Source organism: Aquila chrysaetos, chromosome 19 (assembly GCF_900496995.4).
Source record: "Aquila chrysaetos chrysaetos chromosome 19, bAquChr1.4, whole genome shotgun sequence".
Taxonomy (NCBI): domain Eukaryota; kingdom Metazoa; phylum Chordata; class Aves; order Accipitriformes; family Accipitridae; genus Aquila; species Aquila chrysaetos.
In genome coordinates, this window is record NC_044022.1 from 5,307,567 (window position 1) to 5,330,620 (window position 23,054).

A 23,054-nucleotide genomic window follows, 5' to 3' on the forward strand; every position below is an offset into this window, starting at 1 on the left:
TTTAAGCTGAGAGGGTGAAGACACCGAGGAAGGACGGTGTGCTAAAAGGCGGGGAAGGAGAAAAGTTAAGTTTGATGGGAGAGAAATGAGATATGGGTAAAGGGTAGGAATTCATTTAAGATCAGTTCTTTCTACCTATCCTGCCTCCCTCTGATCTTTATCATATTTATATTGAGTAAAATTCTCACTTCAGAATCTATCGCTTTGGAAGTGATTTGAGAAAAAGGCGGCCACATGCAAAGGCGTGGGGTTTTTTAAGAGTTAATGCATGCTTATTAGGCTCATCCATGTCACCAGTTTCAGAGATTTGTTTCTGGCACCACATGACTGTGGGAGAACTATAGCTTTCCTGGAAAAAAGGCTCCTTCCACCTTCCCTGATCAAGAAGAAAATTTCCAAAAGTTGATCCAGAGAGTCTCACCCAGAGAAACCAGTCAGAAGCCAAATAGGAAGCAAAACATAGTTTGCTTTATGTAAGTCTCCTGAGCTGTAAAGCGGAGTGGAAGATTGTTCTATGTCTAGGAAAGGCCTGACTGCTATGTAAAATACTAAGCACCCTGAGCTGAACACAAACACAAGATGCATCCCTTGATCCAAAGAGAAAGGTTTTCTCTTCATCCTTCACAGTGCTCCAGTTCCTCAGCTATTCTCTTGCTGATAAACTCAGACTTTCAGCATATTTTGGAGTGGCTTTCCCAGTTTTCCAAAGGCTACTTTAGTCATCCCCATTTGAAAATTACATGTTGTAAGCAGTTCCATTAGGTCAACCATCTGATAGCTGAATTAGCTTAAACATAGCTTCTTGGTTTGATAACTCTCCAGTAGATTCAGCCCTTTCTTCTCAGCCCTGTAACATGGAGCAGGTCCAGAGGAGGGCCACGAAGATGGTCAGGGGACTGGAGCACCTCTCCTATGAAGACAGGCTGAGAGAGTTGGGGTTGTTCAGCCTGGAGAAGAGAAGGTTCCAGGGAGACCTTACAGCAGCCTTCCAGTAACTAATGGGGGACTACAAGAAAGCTGGAGAGCGACTTTTTACAAGGGCATGTATGTAGTGATAGGACAAGGGGTAATGGCTTGAAACTGAAAGAGGGTAGATTTAGATTAGATGTAAGGAAGAAATTGTTCACTGTGAGGGTGGTGAGGCACTGGAACAGGTTGCCCAGGGCAGTTGTGGATGCCCCATCCCTGGCAGTGTTCAAGGCCAGGTTGGATGGGGCTTTGAGCAACCCGGTCTAGTGGAAGGTGTCCCTGCCCATGGCAGGGGGGTTGGACTAGATGGCCTTTAAGGTCCCTTCCAACCCAAACCATTCTGTGATTCTATGTAAGTCCATTTTTTGACTTGTACAGGCATTTCCCCATATATGTGCCTACACATCTTGATGGAATTCTGACTCGGTTTATGGCAACTAGAGGTTTGTCTGACTTCAGTGAGAACAAGTTTTCTCCTACTGCATTTATTTTTGTATAACCTATAAAAAGATAATGAAGATGGAAAGCAGGCATAAACAAAGATTGTTCAGAGGCAGCAATTTATTTCCATTCCAGCTTCGCTACAGTTCAGCAATACACAATATGATTATGCACACTACATATTTGATATTCGTTACCCAGTGCTTTCAGTCTCTGCAGTTCTTACTTTGGGCTTTCGGGAGGATGACTGACATGCAGACCATAACAGCAGTCCCTGAACGGGCCAGTTAGAAGCTGAAAGATCAAGGTGGTGAATCAGAGCGTTACCATTTTCCCAATATTTCTTTTCTTGATTCTGCTTCTTCTGAAAGGCTCATTCATGCTCTCACTTTCTATTTTGTCAATGTAATGTATTTCTCGAAGACCTACGCAAGTTTAGGCCACTCCGTGTCACGTAAATGCTTCTGACTATCACATTACTCATTTTTTCTCACTGTAAGGCAAATGGAATCATCTTAGGTTCAAAATATCCTTCCTTACCCTAAAAACCTTCCTGATTTCACAGGAATAAAGGCAGAGGACAGCAGTGACAAGCTCTAGAAATTAACAGGACAGGGAGTCCCGTTTTCTCTTATACCTGAGGGCGTCAGGGTGCTCACTACTCCCTCTTCCAGCATATACTCCCATATACTGTCCTTTACAGATGCAGTTCCAGTTCATCAGACAGCTTGTTTGCATGTCTCGCTCACAGTCTGGTTACTACATCTGTCTGCTTCTCCCTAACTCAGAGCTGCAAATCTTTTCCCTGTTGGTGTACAAATACATCTTTCCCTTTCCTACTGCGGCATTAGACATCCTGCTAACAAGGCGATGTGACTGAAGTGGAGTAATGCCGGGGATAAATTGGTTCAGCTTGTACAATCAGAAAGTAAAACTATTTGCAGATCGGAAAGCTGAAGCAAGGGAATGCTCAACAGGCCAAACAAGTTGAACTTTTGAGGTCGTATTTTCAGGTGGTTTCAGCTGGAGTGTCTTGGAAATCAGTGGACGTAAGTGGGTTTCCATCAGCCCCTGGCTGTGCTCCTGTCAGATGGTCTCTGATTTGAAAAGGGTAGAAGATAAAGTGGCCAACAAACCAACAGAAGTGGAGAAAGCTGAGCAGAGAAGGACTTGGTGAAAGTCCTTTCCTGGTCTGGAAACCTGGGTGGCATCGATGGGGAGGAATTCAGCATGCATGGTGTAGATACCTAACGCATACCTGCCTTTCAGCCACGCTCTGGCACTCGCTGTCTCAAGAATTGCCAACATTATCTTTCTAGCAATGGAGGGAGATACACATCTCCATAAAGAAGTCCTGTTCACCTTTCTTAGGGATGACAGACGGACGGACGGGATCTTCCTCAGGAGTCTGCAAAAGCAGACCATTTTCTGTGTATACTGTGAAAAGGTGGCACCCAAAATGAAGTGTGTGCTAGGTGCCTGAATGAGAAGGACACAGTCTTAATCCACATTTGCCAAGAGGGTTGAGAAGAGGTTGTTGAAGTGTTGCCAGCTTAGCGCTTGGGCAGCTCCAGAAGGCACAAACATCAAAGAGGAGATGGCAGCAACTCTTACTCATTTCTTCCTTCTTCCAGTTTTGCTCTTTCCATCACCTGCAGAAACAGTCTCATTATTTTCACCCTTCAAGCAGTCCCTGATATATTTACCTTTTTTTCTCCTTTCAACTCTGCACCTTGCTTTGTGTCCAACCATCTCAGGAGGTAAGGGGCGGGGGGGGCACAAAAAACCAAGACCCGAGGGCAGAAATATTCCAGGTCACCAGGAGAGAAATGTTATTTTATGATTCATTGCTTATTTGTACTGTTGAAGGTTGGCTTTAGGGACTTAATGGAAATCAGACACATTTCACCCTGCCAGTTGTGCAGTCTTACTTCTGTTTTTCTTGTTTATGTGCAATGGTGGGGGCGTGGTTACTATATAGCTCCTTTAAGGCTAAAAGATGACTTTTCAAGCTGCAGTCCCCACAGAAAGGCTCATATGAAGCATTCCGGAAAGATGATGCCTTTGAGGCACCAGAAGCTTTCCCACACTGCTCCTTATGCATAAGGAGAAATGACATTTGCTACTCCTGCCAGGGCTGGGAGCCAGCAAGTGAGCTGCCCGGGCTCTATAGGCTATAGAGGGAGGTATGGAGGAAGGAGAAGGCAACAGAAAGCCGTGGGCTTACTCTTCCCTGCCCTCCACTTTCTGCATCTGCTTTCCTCAAAATAGTGGGAATTGCTGCCTTGTTTGCTTCCCGGAGGGGAAAGAGCACAAGGCAGCTCCAGGGAAGAAGCATCTAACCTGGACCTCACTTGCGAGCTGCTGGGGTGCACAAATCCACGCCAGGAAGGCTCAGGAGAGTGTTCGGTATGTCAGATCACATACAGCCTGTCCTGGAGAGAAGGGAAAGATCAACTAGATCTTGAGTCCTTGGGTGAGCTGAGCGTGGGCTCTTGGAGGCAAGTTGGAGGACTTTATTTTGCCATTGCAAGTTGGAGGACTTTATTTTGCCGTTGCACTGAGCAGGAGTGAGGCGTGCTCGGGGAGTGTTTCTGACTTGGACACCTCCTTAGTGCCGATGGGAGGGATGGTGCATGATCATCCTCCGGCTCACGACGGGCAAACGCTGACCTGCAGCTGCAGGGTTTGGTGCTGCAGAGCCCCTTCACACACACTGATGCAGAAGCGATCTGCAAGAGGGACCCTGTGTCTTATAATGTAGTTTCTAAAGGAACCTCCATAACACATAGAGGCTTTTGTCTTTAGACGTTTTATGCAATATTATGAGACACACTTCTAAAGTGTGATGCATCTGTGCTTTTGAAAGGTTCTCCGAATAGTGCTTCCACTCAGCTTCACCACACAAATGCAGAGTTTGCAAATGCACACGATATATCTGCATATTCCTTTTGCCTTTTGCTTTTGAAAAGATGTAATCTTTCTACAGGTTTGTTGTATTTTAATTTTACTGAAATGATTATCCCTGAGCAGAGATCTAGACATGATTACATTTGTTTTCTATTTCTGTTTTACAGTTCTTGTTATGACAGCAGTTACTTTCACTTCTGCAATGATTCAAAATACATCTGAGATTACATGTGTGTTTATCAGCCAGAAGGATGAAGGTTCAGGAACACCAGAGACATTGGTATCTCCTAAGGTAATCTAACAGAGAATGAGCTGCCTATAAAATATTCCTGTCCATTCCAGAAATACCTTCCCAGAAGCTTACGACACCCTAAACCTTTAGGCTGTGAGGATGTCACAGTCAAAATAACCAGGGTTAGGCCAAATATGACTACAAAGGTTAGAGGGAAATACGTACCATAATTCATACTTTGAAACTGTAAATAAATAAGTACCAGTTTTCTCTAAAACCGATTTTTTAATTGCTGCCTTGATGCTGTCTTACATCAGCATGCCTGAATATTGCTGAATATTGCTGGAAATGTATCAATGTAAAAAACTATGTGCCCTTAAGAGGGGATTGCCAAGGCCACAGTGTGAACCAGTGGCCTGCCGCGGTATGTGTTTGCCACAGCTGCTGGGACTGATGAGGAAGCTGTACCGCCTTCTATTCCCACCACCAAAGCCCATAAATCCCTGCCTGGTCTAAACCTCGACTGAGACACCAAAGCTGGATAGTGAATCAAATATCTTTTTTTTTTTTCTTCTCCTCTGACTCAAAATGGCAGAAGGCCAAGAAGAGGTGGTGTGCAACTAAATTATAAAGCAGCTGAGACCCGCGATTAAAATATTTCCTGAGGATTCTTGTTTCAAATTAGTCTTATGAAATTTTTTTCATTCCTGGACAAGTAAATCAATAATTCAGATAACAAATGAAGGTATACCAGTCAAAGCTGTGCTGTCTTTGTGTCAGACAAAGCACAATATGGCTGTTATCTCTAGATACTTCTCAGATCAAGGGAAGGGACAAAGAAGGAGCAAAGAAGAAGAACCAACTGACACAGGACAGTGCAGAGCAGAGGTTGCAAGGAGCTCTGTCCTTTCATAAAGTTATACTGGATAAATTTCACCCGCCAAAGTAAGGGAGACATTTAGAGCTACTCTTCACATGGAACTATTTACTTGCCACCTCTTGCTGCAGCTAAGCTTAGAGACTCATTAATTCATCGGTGGTTTTCAGAATGACTGTGGAATATTCACTTTCTGTTTGCGATTCTCCTTTAACCATATGCAATGTTGAGGAAATGAAAGATCTGAAGGCGCCCAGCCCAAATGTTCCTTGCCTAGTAAAGCCCCCAAGGAATTGAGGAGCAGTCTACCCAGATGATGCAGTGACAAGCAGTGGGATGCTAAAAAAAATAATATTCTGGCCCTGCCTTTGCATTGAGGTCGCAAACAGAAAGGTTGTATTATAGTTCTATGTCTTCCTATGGTTCTACATGAAAGGAAACAAAAATGAGAGTAAAGAATAGCCCACATCACTAAGGGAAATTATCAAGTTTCTGGCTAAAATTGTTCTGTGATGTCTGTCTAGAGAACAGAATTAACTAATTCAACAGGAATCCTGTAGTGTTTCCTCCTGCATTAGAATTTGACATATTTATGAATGAATTGGACAGTAGAAAACCAAAAGTAAACAAAATGAACGTATGATGAAAGTGTTATTTCAGTATAATCTGTAGTCATATTTGGGCATTATGAGGCATTATTAATTTATGAAAGCTTTTCCAGAAGAGCATCCTTTAAAAATATTTGAATGCAAAAAAGCAAATAGAGCTAATTGCTAATAAATAGATAACAATCTGTCCTCTTGCATTGCAGTTTTCTACCATTTTGGAAGATCTTGGGTGTTACTTGAATTCTCAAGGAGCAGAGAACATCTATGAACCAACTAAAAATGTGGAAGTCAATATGTTTGAAGATATTGAATTAAGAGTGATAATGAACATTTCAGAGATCATTTCATGCTTTTGGTTCTTTAAAGAGAGCAAAGCTTGTAAACCTTCATTGGACCCGGAGAATCGGTAAGTCAAGGGATGTACTGGATCAAAGATCCTTTAAGAGATCATTTGGGTTTGGATGCAAATGGAATATTTTCTGTGACTCTGCTTGCGTTTGGTTTCATGTAATACATTATATTTTTAAAACTTCTAGTCTTTCTTAATTGTTGTCACCTGGCAGCACATTGCTGATTGTCATTTAGACACATAGACACATAAGAATCTTAAAGCCAAAAATAGTTTGAAATAGGCTCGTTCCTTTAAATTGTATAGCATCATGCATGGTATTCTCCATGGACACTCTGATATTGATCAATTTGAGCTTTGCAGCGCTCATGCGAGGCAAAATTATGATTTTATAGTCAAAGAAACAGAGGCGTGAAGAATTATGTGACTTGTTAGGGTCACACTGCAGATCAGAAACAGCAGCAGCAGCATCCTAATTCTCACAGCCAAGCCTGGGCTGGAACCTGAGGCTGGATTATTGCCTCCCCCTGCAAAACATGCAGGATGGGACTGTAGGTAAAGCATTTCCCTGTGGACCTCCCCAGCTGTCCTAACGTCAGGAAGACCGTCCTTCCCCACGCTCAGCATTAAGCATGTGGTACCTGTGGCTGCAAGTTGCTATGTGCTGCTTGTGTAGGAACTTACGTGATGAAAACACTTCAGGTTGAAGGGTGCTATGTACATAATGAATACTAGTATCTCTGAAGGGATTTTGCAAGAGCTGAAGAGCTAACATTTTATTGTGCGTGCTGCATATTACCTTCTAGATAACAAATACAGGTTTACTTTCTGTTTTATAGATATGTTACGTCTTTGGCTTTTTCCCAAATAAAAGAAGGACAAGCTGGAAAATACACCCTCTCGGTCACAAGTAAAACCAGCAATTACACAATAGTTGTGCCTGTTCTCATCCGAAGTAAGTATATCTATCTCAGATGAAAGGGGTAACTCCATCAATAGGTTCAAGAGGAGAGGTTCAAGTTCATTCAAAGCAACGAAGCTCCCGCGTGCTGCATTTCAAGCATCTTCCTAGATTTGCATAGGACTTGGAGCTGTCTTCAGAGGCTGAAGTCAAAACCACAGACTGCGTGAGAGTCAGCTTTCGCTAGTCAATAAACCATGCAAATGAACAAATAAAGATGTAAATGCGTGGCAGCCCTCTTCTCCCCTATGAGAGATTTCCCTCTGTACCAAAAGGGACAAATCGAGGGCGGCTTTTGTGTGCTCTCAAAGCTCGCGGGCTAGATTTGTTTGCTTGCATCTTAACCTGTTTATCCTCGGTGTTGCCGGCTGGGCTGTTATCTGGACCAGATCAGGACATCCCTTTTATTTTCCGGTCTCTGGCGCTCCGAAGCGATGCTTTGTCCCACTCTGCCTGCCTCCGCCTGTGCCTGCCGCTGGGTCTCTGCGCTTCTCTCATAGCTTTTCCTTTTGCTGTTCTTTGGGCAGCAAGAGGCACCACTGAGGGATGGGGAAAGACAAGGTCCCTTTTCTCAGTGCCAGCCTTTACTTGTTTATTGGGTTTTAGGGTAAAATGCATCAGTACTGCAGCTGCTCAGCACAAGGGTGCCAGAGAAGCTGAGATTTTAACTGCTGTTAAATGCTCATGAAAGAGCACGTGGGAGGTGCGACTTTTTGAAAGGCTTGCAGTGGGAGCAGATTTGATTGAATTTTCTCAAGGATCACACAAGAGACATCTCTGATGCAAAGGCAACTGCTGCAACAAAGTTCAAGCTTCTGTTTCTAAGTAGGAGTGTCCAAGAACATCTTAAAAAAAAAAAAAAGACCCACGTTGACATTTTTTTTAACAGAAGAGAAACACTATATTATTTTGTCTGGAAAGCACCAAATTCAAAGGTAAAATTAAAAATTTCAAAAGAAATTTCAAAGAAAAGAAGGCAAAACATCAATCCGAACAGCTAAAAGACTGGCAGACCCTTCTAGAGACAGGTTTAACAACAAGCATCATTACTTGCCTTGTTTTTAATAAACTGTGACTAATCAACATTTTTTATTCCCTCTTCATTTGTTTTTAAAGTACTTCTTCTGTTTGACTTTTTTTCTCTCTCAGGTATCAGAAGTGTCACCTCCAGTCTCTCTGTGTTTTATTTGAAGGCCTGTTGTATGTCCCAATTATAATTTTAACAGCTTCATTGAGGGGACAGAGTATTAAATCTTTAATTAAAAATTACCTTCTCTACTATATCAATTAGGCTTTAGAGGTAAAAAATGTTAGTATACGTGCAAGCAAGAGTAGTTTGAAACAGCCTTGATAAAGTTCTTTTCCATATCGATTGCTTGGACTGCATTCTCTTTGCTCCTGTGAATCTAATATGATAATTACATCTCTCATAAAATCCTCCAGGCTAGATGTGAATCCTTCAACTGAGATGTGACTCTCTATAGGTGAAAAAAAACCTTTTAGGCCCAGCTTACAAGAGATAAATGAAGAAAGAAATTAAAAAACCAAAAGCATTGGTTTCACCTTAGCATGTCACCTTGCAGGCAATGGAACTATGTCTCTAAAGAAAATGTCACTCTTCTGTGTGGAAGCTGTAATTTCATTGCAAGATGACCTAAAACCAGACTCAATGCTTTTCATTTTGAGTCAAATCTTTCGCAATTTTAATACATTAAATTTTTGTGCTTAGTCCAATTCTGTGCCTGACGGGTTCAGGGGACTGGGAGTTGTCTAGGAACCTTTTTCCCCTGGGTTACAGATATAGGATAGAGAAGTCTGCTGGTTATCAGAAGTCATTATCACCTGTTGTTTTTCCATCGTGTATCTGATCTGACTGAGTAGTATGCAAGATCCCATTTTGTGTAGAGACTTTGTAGTCTCAACAGATACTCCACCAAAGGCCACGGGCTTGGGATGTGATTTCGAAAGGTATCTGTGCTCCTGCCCAGTGAAATGAATAGCAACCACAGCAAATTAACACCTTTCAGTATCAGTCTCAGGATTATCCTCTGGTGTATAGAGGCAGGCCTTTGATATGGGGGAAGCTGTGCATTTAGCAATCAAGGCTGAAAAGCTCATGAGACCAACCCACAATATTCCTAGGGCAGAATCATTTTCTATTCCCTCAGTGCTGAAACCTCCTGAAACAAATCACAGCTCTGTAACTTCATGTACTGCCAAATGAGCAAAACACTATTTCAAAATGATTTCAGCATTCTTAAACATTTGCATGATTTTTTAACAGAGAAACCAGGCAAACCCTATTTCAGGAAAAGGGAAAAATCGGATGTTATCGAGTGCATATCTGAGAGCTACCCCCAGCCCTCTGTGGAGTGGATATTTTGCAAAACACCTGAAAAGAGGTACAGTCTATGTTTATATGCATGTTGAATCTCTAGACTGAAAGTTTACCATCTTCTGAAGAAGAAGGGGGAGGCTTTGTACTGCTTAGTGTGCCTAGTGAGCCGTGGAGATAACTGAATAAGAGATTTTGGGTCAGAATTTTTTGGAGTTGGGCTCTGCGGGATTGCATACCTGCGTGCTAGTTGAAAACCTGTGTCTGCATGATCCACTTCTGGAGTGCTGCAACACATTTTTCTTAGAAATTTTAGCTGTTGTGCTCTTTTGGAAACTTTCAGCTCTTGGACTGAAAAAAGTTATTCCAGATTCTAGTATTTTGATGTCACAAGAACAAATCAAAGATACCTTGTTTCCCTCCAGTTTTTCATAGTTTTTGGAAATGTGAATCATAGAATGGTTTGAGTTGGAAGGGGCCTTTAAAAGTCATCTAGTTCAACACCCCTGCAATAAGCAGGGACATCTTCAGCTAGATCAGGTTGCTCAGAGCCCGGTCCAACCTGATCTTGAATGTTTCCAGGGATGGGGCATCGACCACCTCTCTGGGCAACCTGTGCCAGTGTTTCACCACCCTCAGCCTAAAAAATTTCTTGCTTATATCTAGTCTCAATCTGTGCTCTTTTAGTTTAAAACCATTACCCCTTGTCTTACCACAACAGGCTGTACTAAAAAGTTTGTCCCCATCTTTCTTATAGGCCCCCTTTGAGAACTGAAAGGCCGCAATAAGGTCTCCCTGGAGCCTTCTCTTCTCCAGGCTGAACAATCCCAGATCTCTCAGCCTTTCACCATCCCTCTGATCATTCTTGTGGCCTTCTTCTGGACCCGCTCCAACAGGTCCACGTCTTTCCTGTGCTGGGGACCGCAGAGCTGAACACAGTACTGCAGGTGGGGTCTCACCAGGGCAGAGCAGAGGAGCAGAATCCCCTCCCTCGACCTGCCAGCACTTCTTTTGATGCAGCCCAGGATACGCTTGGCTTTCTGGGCTGCAAGCACACATTGCCAGCTCATGTTCAATTTTTCATCCACCAATACCCCTGAGTCCTTCTTCACAGGGCTGCTCTCAACCTCTTCATCCCCCAGCCTGTATTGATACCAGGGGTTGCTCCAACCCAGGTGCAGGACCCTGCACTTGGCCTTGTTGAACCTCATGAGGTTCACACGGACCCACTTCTTGAGCTTGTCCAGGTCCCTCTGGATGGCATCTCTTCCCTCAGGCACGTCAACCGCACCACACAGCGTGGTGTCATCTGCAAACTTGCTGAGGGTGCGCTCCATCCCACTGTCTATGTCATTGATGAAGATATTAAACAGCACTGGTCCCAGTACGGACCCCTGAGGGACACCACTTGTCACGGATCTCCATTTGGACATCGAGCCGTTGACCACTACCCTCTGGATGTGACCATCCAACCAATTTCTCATCCACCAAACAGTCCACCCATCAAATCCATATCTCTCCAATTTAGAGAGAAAGATGTTGTGGGGGACTGTGTCAAAGGCCTTACAGAATTCCAGATAGATGACATCCATAGCTCTTCCCTTGTCCACTGATGTAGTCCCTCCATCATAGAAGACGACTAGGTTGGTCAGGCAGGACTTGCCCTTGGTGAGGCCATGCTGGCTGTCTCAAATCACCTCCCTGTCCTCCATGTGCCTTAGCATAGCTTCTAGGAGGATCTGTTCCATGATCTTCCCAGGCACAGAGGTGAGGCTAAAATGTCAGTAGTTCCCAGGGTCCTCCTTTCTACCTTTTTTTAAAAGGGGTGCAATGTTTCCCTTTTTCCAGTCACCAGGGACTTCACCTGAAGCATTAGAGCTGGGCAGATGTTACAAAGAGTCATCATTTTCTGAGCTAAATGATTTTTTTTTTCCGTTCTATTAATATATAAAGTTGATTCTATTAACAGCGGGAATAATGCCTTTCTCTGCAGCACGGCAGTTTGGGATCTGGGTCTTACAACAGCTGCTGGGTTTGCACCAGCTCCCACCACCAGCAATTCGGAGATGTGGTGTGAAAGCTCGGCCTCTATGATTTCACTCTTGTCCAGACTGTAGTCACAGCATTACCTGCCTATGAGCCAGTTTGAGCATTCAGGTCATTTCAGCTTATATTCCTGCCTAGGCTGTGACATTTTTATTTTCTTATCTTCACCTTTCCTAGTTCCTTTTTATTCAGCTATGTAAGATCCAGTTTTCCCACTATTGTTTGTATATTCTCATGGCTTGGAGATTTATCAGATTTATTTGCTTGAGGTTAAAACCAAAAGAGTCAATGAATAATTGTGCTTGTAATTGCAGTTGCCCTGATAAAATGCATGAAGAAACTGGGGAAATAGATGGCATACAGAAGGTACAACATGAATTATTTCAAACTTATATATGGTGCTGTGCAGTTAATGACCTGGGCAGAGAATGTGCCAGCCTCTTTACAATAGGTAACTTCCCTCTAAGGTTTACTTCCATGCGAGCTGGATCCTGCCGCTGTAATTTCACTACTCATCTGAGTACACTTTCTGGGCTAAGCTACTTGTTTGTAATTAGTGGAACAAATCTAACAGTGAATATGATTGCTCTGTCGCATGTTTAAAGCCTAATTCTAATAGCTATTTGTGGTCTCTGTAAAAAATGTCCTGCCCTTCTACATTTGCTAAATACCTTTTAGCTTTTTCTTCATGCTTTTAGGACTGTGTTGCATGGAAATGCTCTTCAAAGTGTTCTCAAATATATACATTTATAAATAATTATAAATTAATAGATACATTCAATTTGTTTTTTTAAATAAACCTGACCTGAGCTAAGCTCTGTGCTGAACTGTGCCCTATAGATATCTTGTAAATTATGACAAAATTCGGTTTGAGACATCTAAATCCATCAAATTTACTCATTTCATGATGAATAAGTAATTTTCCCAAATTTTAATTATCATTACAGTGTAATGATGGATGTCTATACAGCATTAGCAGAAAAAATGTTCATCTGACTGAGCATTTTTCCAGGCAAAGTGACAGTTGTTTCAGTGACTATGTTTTGATTTTGTAGATTTAAATGAAAGACAACCAGCACCTTTACCTGAATTACTTCTTAAAGTCGGGGAACCATTGCTGATCAGATGCAGAGCTGTTCACCATAATTATAAATTTGGAATAAAATTATCTTTTGAAAACAAAGAAGTTGAGCAGGTAAGAAGACAGGACCTGTTTTAAAATGGGTAATATTGGGCACTATCAACTGATTAAATGGGAATCTCTGTTGAAAACTAGGATCGCCAGTTTGAAGGATTAGAATATCAAACAGATCACTCAGCAGTTCGGATCCAGTATGCATTTGCTTCAGCGGCAGGAAGAAGTGATAGTGGACATTATACCTGTTCTTCTACCGTTCATCTGAATCAAACTGCTTTGGTTACAGTTTTAGGTAATTCCAACCCCCGCTGTTAATTTTGTCCCTCGGCTGGTTGTTTTGCTTTGTTTTCCATGTGGCAGTTCTTTGCTTGCAGGTATGCAGCGAATGTTTACAGTTCCTTTTCTAAGGAGAAAGTCTATTTGCACTTACTGGCAGTCCAGGACAGCCAAGAGATTAATCTGAATCAAGTCATTCTGGACCTGAAGATAATCAACCTTTTCTTTATATTGCTTTTCAAATAATTCCCCAAAAAAGACAGCGCTTTTAGAAGTGAAATGAAATGGAGCTGTTTAGAGATCTAGTCTACATGATTGTTTCAATGGTATGTCTAGAAACACAGGCTGGAATTCATCTCACGTTATTGTAGGTGACTCTCAGCCAGCGTGACGCAAGGCCATGGTGGCTTTTCGTGGGGACACGAAGCTATAGGGTCCCCAGGGACTATGCCTTCGGCTTTCTGGGCAGGGGGGAGCAGTGTAGTTGTTTAGCCCTTCTCTGTGCCACCAACTCAGATTTTGGCAGCTGCAGAGCACATACAAACAGCTAGAGGTAAAGCACTGCAGAAAACACTGTTTCTGGAGCTGGCCAAGAATATGAAATGCATGACCTGCCCTGCATGTTCAGCTGTTAACGCTCCATGTATTAGTTTGGCCAGAGTCTGGAAGGACCAGTGACTGGTTTCAACTAATGTGAGACAGAAATGTCCTGCTGTGACTCCAGTATGGGCTTTGAAAAGCCGTAGCCGTGGCCTCAGTCTCCACCTTACCACTCTCTCCCGCTGCATCTCCCTTTCGCTCACTCACGTACGACACCTCCACCCCACCTTTGCTGCACCTTCGGAGGTGGGGAGGTAAGGCAGAGGCTCTCGTGGCCTCTGCTCTGCTCTTTCGTATGGTCCCTTCAGGTGCTCATTGCTCTGATACAGAAAAAAGCAGATACAAAATCCGTACCAGACCTGACCTGGATCCGACAGGAAGGAATCAAGCAGTTGCAAGTTCTTGGTGGTGGGCTCTCCCCCTCAAAACCCAGAACAAACAAGAAATAACTCTTTCCGCTTATGGCAAGGGAGTGACTGGCAAGTGGCCATTTGAGTTTGCCAAATTTTTTATGGGAAAGTAAATCTGGGGAAGTATTTTAGCTCCAATACTGGTAGCAGAAAAGAAATTAAACTTTTGTGTTAATGGAGAATGTAAGCCCAGGGAGATGATGAATAGCAAGTGCTGCATACAGAAGTGCTGCTGCAGCTGTGATGGATCTGAAGGAAAACCTGAAACTAGAGAGACAACTACTCCAGCGTTATTGGTTGTTCTGCCTGTCTCCTGCTTTCCAGGCACTGAAGGGAACCATCCTCCTAACACCAAGCTACACAAGGCCTGAAAATTTTAAAAATCAAAAGCATACCAAAGCAAACATCACTCTACTTAAGCAACATGTTGATTTAAAAGCCAGCGGTGTTGAAGTTAGACCAAAACAGCCCCGACTGCAAACCTTGTTTCTCAGGTGGAAATAATATACAATAGGCATAAGTCTGGAAATAAGGCATAAAAAGGAAAGCTGTAGTTAGAACGGTGCTGCTGGAGTAAGCACTGGGAGTAGTTTTCTGACTGGCGTGCCTGGAGTTGTAGTCTGTAGCCCTGAGAACAAGGCGCTCTGAAGCACTCACCACACATTTGACCATAGATGTAGCTGCTCTCAGAGTTTACAACACCTAGGCTAGGAAGTGAGAATACTTACCCCAGTCTCTTCAGAAATTACTTTCCCAGTGCAATATCCTCTTTTCAGCTTCTACCTACCACTGAGCAGGAAGTTCTCTCATCATTTACAATAACTGAGTACGATACCTGGGCATTTTTTCTACAGACATCTTCATAGTAAACAGGAAGGTAGGGGTGAGGGGGCAGCGTAGAGGTAGGGCAAGATCCTGTTCTTTCTCAGCACTGATGCCCAGTTCAGAAATAGTGGCTTCTTGGATCCATAAACTATCAGGTGTGTGTATGTGTCACAGCAACAGGGGATATTTGAGTCACTGCCCCCGGAAGGCTGTATTTCTGAGTGGGGTATTTTTTGACTGAGATACGCCAAGCCACAATGATTGTCCTTAATACCACTTAAGCCAACAAAACTTCTGAGGGCTCATTGGCTTTGCTGATGAAAAAAATCTGTTTGGTTACTTACATGGTGGATTAAAGGGGGAGGATGTTGTCATACCTAGCTAACAGCCGTGCTTCTCTCTCCGAGGTTATACAGGTATATCCTGTGCTTCTGATCCACCCCAGCCTTTAGCCTAATGTATTAATGACAACCATTGTTGGTGTGAATTTGTGCTAGCATCCCAGGTTCAGTTTTGGCAGTGATACAGATTTCACTCAGTTGTCCATGTCATAGGGTTGCAGTTTCTGAAAGGATCAGTGTCCTACCTTTAAACCATCGCTGTGCGTGAGTCAGCAGCTATAGCTACACTGGGAATGGTCATGGTGTAACTTAAGCAAGAGAAAATTGATTTGTTTGGCACATACTGCATTGCCTGGGGAGCCTGGCTAGCATAACTACGTTGATGGGTGGTCTTCTGGTCTCTAGTAACGCCTTGCAGCCAGACAGCTCTGGTTTGTTCTTTGCTAATTGATGCTTCAACCAACTTATCCCATCTTGTGTAGCTGGTCAGGTCAGGCAGGGTGGTTGGGCCACTTTAAAGCTCAACAGAGATAATGCCAACAGCTGCAGCTGCAAGGCTTTTTGTTTCTGCACTTCTTATGCTCGATTTCCACCAGAGCTGACTAAAGAATTTTTAGCACTACGCAGTCTTGATTCAGGAATATGCAAGCTATTTTGCAGCATGTTAGGTTTAAGGCAACAAATAAACAAATACAATAAATACAGAGACTTGAAAGCTTTGATTCCAGTCTCAATAATTTCATGTCACGTCTCTGTCATTGCTGAATAATCATGTTCACCGTTTCTCTGGCAGAAATACACTTAAACCTGCCAAAAAAATGATAAGCCAAGCAATAATGTGCTATTTTCTTTCTCCTTCAAGAGAGAAACTACTTTTTCTGAGTTGTTTTCCAGAGAAATGGCATAGCCTGCTCCAAGGTCCTTGTGCGCACTCTGGAGAAAGTCTTTACTCTTGGCTGGTTGTGTTGTTAACAGTACACACAGAGATGACATTCTGCCTGGAAGGATGAGGTCTGAAAGATCATTCAAATGATGAAGGTCCAATTTATAAAACCAATAAGCCTTTAATATCAGAAAGTAGGAGAACAGTCATGAAAGGAATTGCTTTTTTTTTAAAAATACTGACATTTTTGTGGTTTATATGGGAGTTTCCAGATAGCATTTTTTAAACCAGTAAGCTAGGCAGAGATAAAACGTGCCAAGCAGAATATAGGGTTATAACCAGAAGAAAAACACTCAAAAGGAAAAACCTAGTCCAGCAATATTTCCACAGGGCAGTTTTTCACCATGTGGCTGATTAAACACTGGCACAAGTTTCCCAGAGGTTGTAGAGTCTGCTTCCTCGGAGATACCCCAAACTCAGCTGGACATGGCTCTGGGCAACCTCATCTAGTTGGACCCGCTCGGAGCAGGAGCTGGACTAGACATCTCCAGAGATCTCTTCCAATGCATATGATTCTGTGATTTTTACAGAGCTGATCCTAGCCCCACTGATGCCTCTAGGGCAGCCTCCTCCCACTAGTGTCTGCCGTTCAGTCTCTTTGGGTGGGATTCATTTCATGTCATGAGACATCTAGCCCCAGCAATGACTTTGGTTCCTTCAGCAGTCTGTGTCAAGAGACAGATACTTCCAGAAGCAGTTCAGTACATCTTTGTTATCTTTGATTTTAGGATGGGATACATCTGGACATGCCTGTCCCATTCTACTGAGTTTATCAGAGGTCCAGACAAGTAGCTTAGGTGGGTCGCTGAACTTCTGACAGCTCCATTAGGTGAAACTAATCCCACCCTAGCAGGGCAAGTACCAGCAGCTCATGGTTCATGCACATCTTCAAAACACTTTTTCATGTTGCTGTTGTCTTGCATCAAATATCTCTAATTTAGATGGAGAAATAAAGGAGCAGCTACAAGACTAATTTGCAAAATCTTCAGCTCATTTCAGGGAAGGAGAAACAACTACTATCAACATCTGATTATGCTGGTGGTGCCTCCTGGTTTTGTTCCCTGTTAGAGGAAAGCCAGGAGATGCAGCTGTTAACAACTGGAACACACACCTAAAACCAAATAAATAATGGTGGTGTTAGCCCTGTGGCTCTATAGGGCAGGCTGGGGAGAAATGTCGGACCATTTTGGAAGGGCTCTGGTCTGACCAAATATGCAACTTCAGCAGGTTCAGATCATTTGTCTGCAGCTGAACACAGTGACATCATTTCAATACTATTTTGAAGCATTATCTTATTTTGATTAACAGGGTGCTTTTTGTGATGTAACATGGTGCTTTTTTTTCTTGTGATAACCAAAGTGAAAAACATACAGATGTCAAAATTCCTTCAATAAGCAGTCCAGCCTTTGTAATTTTTTTTTTTTTTTTTCAGAAAAAGGATTTATAAATATAACCAACTCTAAAGACGATTTTGAAATTGGTGAGGAAGAGTTTTGCTTTGAAGTTAACTTTACAGCATATCCACCAGTTAGATGCATGTGGCTATCTTCCCAAAAAATGTTTCCATGTAAACAAAGTTACAGTGTGGATGGACGCAGGTACTTGAATATTTTGGAATAATTTGATATAATAATTTTTCTTCTTTATATCTCATTTAGACTGCTTACTGTCCATGTTTTGTACTCTCTTTGTGTTTTTAAAATGTGGATGGGCCATGCGATAAAGCTGTGTTAACAAAAGGCACTCAAACATTATTTTGGCTTTCAACAGCAGTTCATGTAGCTAACTTCTAGGATCACTTTATTCTCCATGTTATACTGAACCCTTTGGTAAGTTATGCATCTAGCAACCCTCTAGTTAATATGCATTTTGCCATTCCCCTTCTCTCTAATATAATTTCTCAGTTACAGATCTCTTGCAGCTTTCATACTGGATCACAAGTTCTACATGTTCCCCTTTTGTCATCCTGTTCTTGATGATGTTCCCAGTGTCTTTCAAACTGCTCAGATCAAGTCCAGGGCCCCGTAGTTTCCCAGGCCGCTGTTAGATCTGTTCAACTGTGCCTGTGCTGCAGAAACATACCGTTCTGCTCATTACCCAGGTCATGTATTCTTCCACTGCTGCAAAACATGTTTTGAATAAACCTGTTAGTTATCTACCTTTTCTGTTATTTCCTACAATGAAGTTCTGGCATGAATCCTGTTTAAGGCTAATGTTTTCTCCATTCCCTAAGCTTTCTAATTTCTTGATAACATTATCTAATTTCCTTCAGAGTTTCTTTCAGAGTAGTCCCATAGCTTTCAAGGTAACAGCTCTTATTCACCTAAATGAAAATAAAGGCAAGCTGCTCTTTAAAAGTTTTAGCTTTAAACCCAAGCAGGACCTAGGCAGGAGTTAATATGGCTGCACTGATTTCTTCTCATATTCTTAAAACCTCTCTCAGCATCTGCATAAAACTGTGTCACAGCCTTGATTACACTTTTCATCATTTCTTTCCGTAGTATTTTGGTACACTCAATTTTATCTGCTATCTTGTCAAATCATCTTTGCAACAGACTAGCCTTTTCATCTGCATCAGATGGTGTATCGGGGTCAGACTTTCATGAGGTTCAGAGACAGCTCAGTTCAGATTAGTAAATTGTCATCTCCTGGCAATGGCCACAGGAACTCTGTCCCTGCTGATAAAGAGAGGGCTGTCAGCAAACTTTGATAGCGTTGGGTGGGTGTTAGTGACTAATCTGCAATGCCTGACATGGGCTAGGCAGATCTGTTCTTTGTGGTCAAGACTGATTTTGGAAATGATGTCTCAGAGGACGGCCACGAGCGCTTGCTCATCCTTGTCCGGTAGGCACCTCCCTCCAGCTGATAATGCCGAATTGATTTGCTTTGCAGCTGGCACGGACCTCTTCTCACTGCTTGTAAGAGCAGGAGTCAGTTTTGCTTGGATGATTGACAGCTGGTGTAAATTCAATCCAGATAAGAAGAAGGTGCCAGGGACTGGGCCAACAATAACAATTTTGAGAACTCTTGAAATAGCTTAGGAGACCCTCATTAATCGGTAAGGTTGCTGGCAGCCTGGGATTTATGAGTAACTTCAGATAGCCTTTGCAGCACAGCAGTAGCGGTTGCTGAGCGCTGATCCCCATCTGCCGGGCAGGGGAAAGTCCGGCCGCTCTCCCTGGAGCAGCGCGTCCCGGGCTGGCTCAGCCATCGCCAGCCCCGCACCGGCCACCGGCCACCGGCCACCGGCCACGGCCGCCTCACCGCCCCAAGCATCGCTGGAGCTCGGCCTGAAGGCTGCTTCAAACAGATAACTCGGCCACCCTTCTGACTGCGCTGTTGATTAAATAAATCTTTTTTTTTTTTTTTAATGTTCATTCTAGGTAGTTATACTTTGCATTTATTTATCAACCTATTTATATTATGGAAAAGTATAATTGAGGGAAGAATATATGAATTTAGCGATTATTTCATCTGACAGCTACATTCTTCTGTACAGACATCCCTCACAGCTATCCAGTTTTGGTTGAATACTAGCATTGGGTAGACACATTCCACCTGAGGAAAAAGAGTAGAGGTAGATATTTCATTCAGTTTGAAGTGCCCAGAAGCAGCAAGGGGTAGGGAGGTTAGGAGATTCTGCCTGCAAGCTGTAGCACCACAGATTTCAATGTGATTTTAAAGCAGAAAGTTTCTTGAAACAAAACAAAAAAGGTCATCACACATCTTAATGTATTGTGAGTCTAACTTTGCGTATTTTAGTTGACTTCTGTGTAAATGCATCTCCCAACACTTCTACTTTATTCCTTTCATATCCTTTTTCATTTCCTATTTTTCTCCTTTTTTGATTTCTGCCATTTCCTTATCAAATTGTTCCTCCTGATTATAGATCATATTAAATTTTATTAATTATCTCTGTCTACTGCTTTAGCTTTTAATTTCAAGTCCCAGGGATTCATCTCTCCCGTCACTGCCCTTACGCGTTTACAGACATTCCTTCAGAATTTCCATTTTCTATTTGCTTTTGTTGTCTCTCTGTTTTAGCACACTGCTGATTTTCACTTCCCTCCTAAGAGCAAATGAGTTTTCATACACAGAGTGACCTCTGTTAAATTTATAATACTCACATCCTCACATCCCCTTATATTTTCAGGTATCAAAGACACACTTTTAAAATTATTTTCTAATTATTTCATTAGGATTTAATCCTTCAGACCTAGGATTTCGAAAGCAATGAATGATTTGTAGTTTCTCCTGCCTTCAGTATCCATTTTGAGGCAACTTAAAAGGAATCTGATTTCAAAAGGTCCCTGAGTTCAGGAACATCTTTAAGGCCATTTCAGGTGAAGACATTCAAAAGTCAATAACCGTATGGAGGTGTTGCCTTAGTCAGAAGGCAAAATTGCCAGTGGCTTTGATGTGAGTTCTCCTGCTTTAGAATTGTGAGGTGATACTTAGTTCCTTTGCATTTATCTTGCTTAATGAGAAATACCCTGGGTTTAGTTCTCTGGATTTCGAGCTCATTACTGCATTCTCTTACTTTGGAAATTGCTGGTATGGGCTGTCTTTTTTTCTCTCTGCTTCAAACTCCCTGCTTGCCTTTACCACTAAAACTGAGTTGGGAGTCTCCTACCCGGTGATCCTTGAGCAATCGGCCAAAACATCTGCCCCCAATATGCCAGCAACCAAATCTAAGAAGAGATTTTCTTAAGTGCCTTCTAATGTTGATGAACTGCAATAGCTACCATTTAAATCTGACAATCATCCTGACAACAATAACCTAGTCAAAAGGACAGAAATAGGATGCCATCTCTGTAAGATGATATATTCCCTTCATGTCTCATCCCATGTCCCATAAACCAGTGACTCAACAGGTCAGATGTGCATGAATCTTCAAGTCTCTGCAGTCCTCCGTTGTTAGCTTCTGCCCAGGGACTTGTTAGAGCTCTCCCTCCCCATTTCCATTGTCACAAGCCATCTCCTGCATGGTCTGGGTCTTGGTTTGCTGCCATCGCCATAGGGGTTAGTAGAAGGCTGGCCTTCCTCCTGCAGAAGTATCTTGATGGTTGGTGCTTTGTCCCATTGACAATGAACTTCTGATGGTGATCTCATTTCTGAGTTTCTGTCAGATCTTTCCATTTGGAGAGGTTTACCTCATATGATCCTACCTGTCATTGTAATTTCCTAATACTGTTTATCACATCACCTAGAAACTCCCATCAAAATCCTTTGGAGAGTAGAGAGTTTGATCCTTTGCTGGTCTTAGCACCTGTGCCAGGGTGTGTTATATACCTTGTCTTCCAATGGACTGGTAACAAAATCACAACCTGACAGACTAGAAGCACTCCATGAACTGTGAGGAAAATTGCAGAATAAAATCAATACTGCAGGAAAAAAACAAATGCTCTCATCAAGACAGTTACATTCTGGTTTATATTCTCTAAGCAAAACCAGACAGGTTTATATTCTCTGAGCAAAAATAATTTTGTCTGGGTTCCTCGTTAGAAGATGTTGAATTGTTTCAAATAGATATATATGAGTCTTGACTACATTTAAAATCTTTTTCACGTTGGTCTTTTGTCCTTTTCCCTCCTTTTCTTTGCTCCATAGCATTTCGTCAAAGTTCTGCAACCATCAGCACCAGTCTGGGATATATGTATTTTATGCCGAAAATGATGATACGGTTGTGACAAAAAAATTCACTCTGTACGTGAGAAGTAAGTGAGAAAATAATCCCTGTGAATATTTGGCAAAGTCTGGGATTTCGCCACTGATATAAATGGAGCTAATATGTTGCTTTTCCCTTGGTACTCCCCATTTCATTTGCATAGATTTATTGTTAAAAATGGAGGAGCACAAGGCAAAAACATGATTCTCTTCACACTGCACTCCACTACTGAAATCCAGGCACTGGGTCAGAGAAGGATGCCGGCTGCTTGTGGGTCATATTTCTTGTGTTGGTCAGGGATGGAGAACAGAGGAAGGAGGAGGAAGTTATTAATTTTTTTCTCTTCCCTTTAGTCTGCCATAAACAGAGAGGACAGAATATGAGGAATTAGTCATATACTGAGAAAACTAATACTTCTTAAGAAAACCACAAAGCGTAGGAGCTCTGTAAACTATAGTGACCCCATTCTAACTCTACAGAGCTGGAATATATGTGACTGCTGTAGAGACCACATGAGATACACAGCGAGAGGAAAGACTTATCCTCATTAGGTGTTAGCTTTCTATGGTGTGTTTATGTCATTATTTTTTTTCCTAATGGCATTTGTGAGTTAATGCAGTTATTCTGGAGACCCTTTGGTGTATAACACGTATGTTAGAGCTGCAGTGCCTCATGTGATTCACACCCACGCACAATCTTTACTGATGCTCTCAGTTATCTCAGTTCTGCCACGTGACTGCAGCATCTCAGCCTTGCTCTAGGTCAGGGAGCGTTATTTATTATCTATTATTTATACAGGGAGCCTCTGCGCCCATTTTGTACAAGCTGGACACCCGGAACTGGGGTGCAGGGGAGTCCTAGGGCCGAATGCTTGCTTCTTGCTTCAGAAAAGCAGAAGTCAAGACTTCTAATTTTGGCTCTGCCACTGTTTTGGTCTGGCTGTGCCTGTACAGAGAAGTGGCTGCTCCCCTCGCCTTGCCCATGCTGCCGTCCCGCAGAACCGGGGTGCGGGGCTGGAGGAAGGAGGACTGAGGGCTGCACGCAGGTCTCGCAGGGACATGCGGGTGGGTTATTTTGAAAACACAGAAGCAGATCTTGGTCTTGGCAAACGTAGCATTGCCACAT

General features: G+C 42.6%; 1 protein-coding gene across 1 annotated transcript in view; it reads left to right on the forward strand.

The window, feature by feature from the left end:
• The window catches only part of FLT3 (fms related receptor tyrosine kinase 3), a 47,517-nt gene that overhangs the window by 10,212 nt on the left and 14,251 nt on the right, over nt 1–23,054 (forward strand). The window contains exons 2-10 of the mRNA XM_030043262.2: nt 4,488–4,612; nt 6,241–6,443; nt 7,226–7,341; nt 9,632–9,749; nt 12,043–12,179; nt 12,784–12,923; nt 13,005–13,158; nt 17,694–17,859; nt 21,872–21,978. Coding sequence (XP_029899122.1) covers nt 4,488–4,612; nt 6,241–6,443; nt 7,226–7,341; nt 9,632–9,749; nt 12,043–12,179; nt 12,784–12,923; nt 13,005–13,158; nt 17,694–17,859; nt 21,872–21,978 — 1,266 coding nt within the window. The remainder of the gene's footprint in view (nt 1–4,487; nt 4,613–6,240; nt 6,444–7,225; nt 7,342–9,631; nt 9,750–12,042; nt 12,180–12,783; nt 12,924–13,004; nt 13,159–17,693; nt 17,860–21,871; nt 21,979–23,054) is intronic.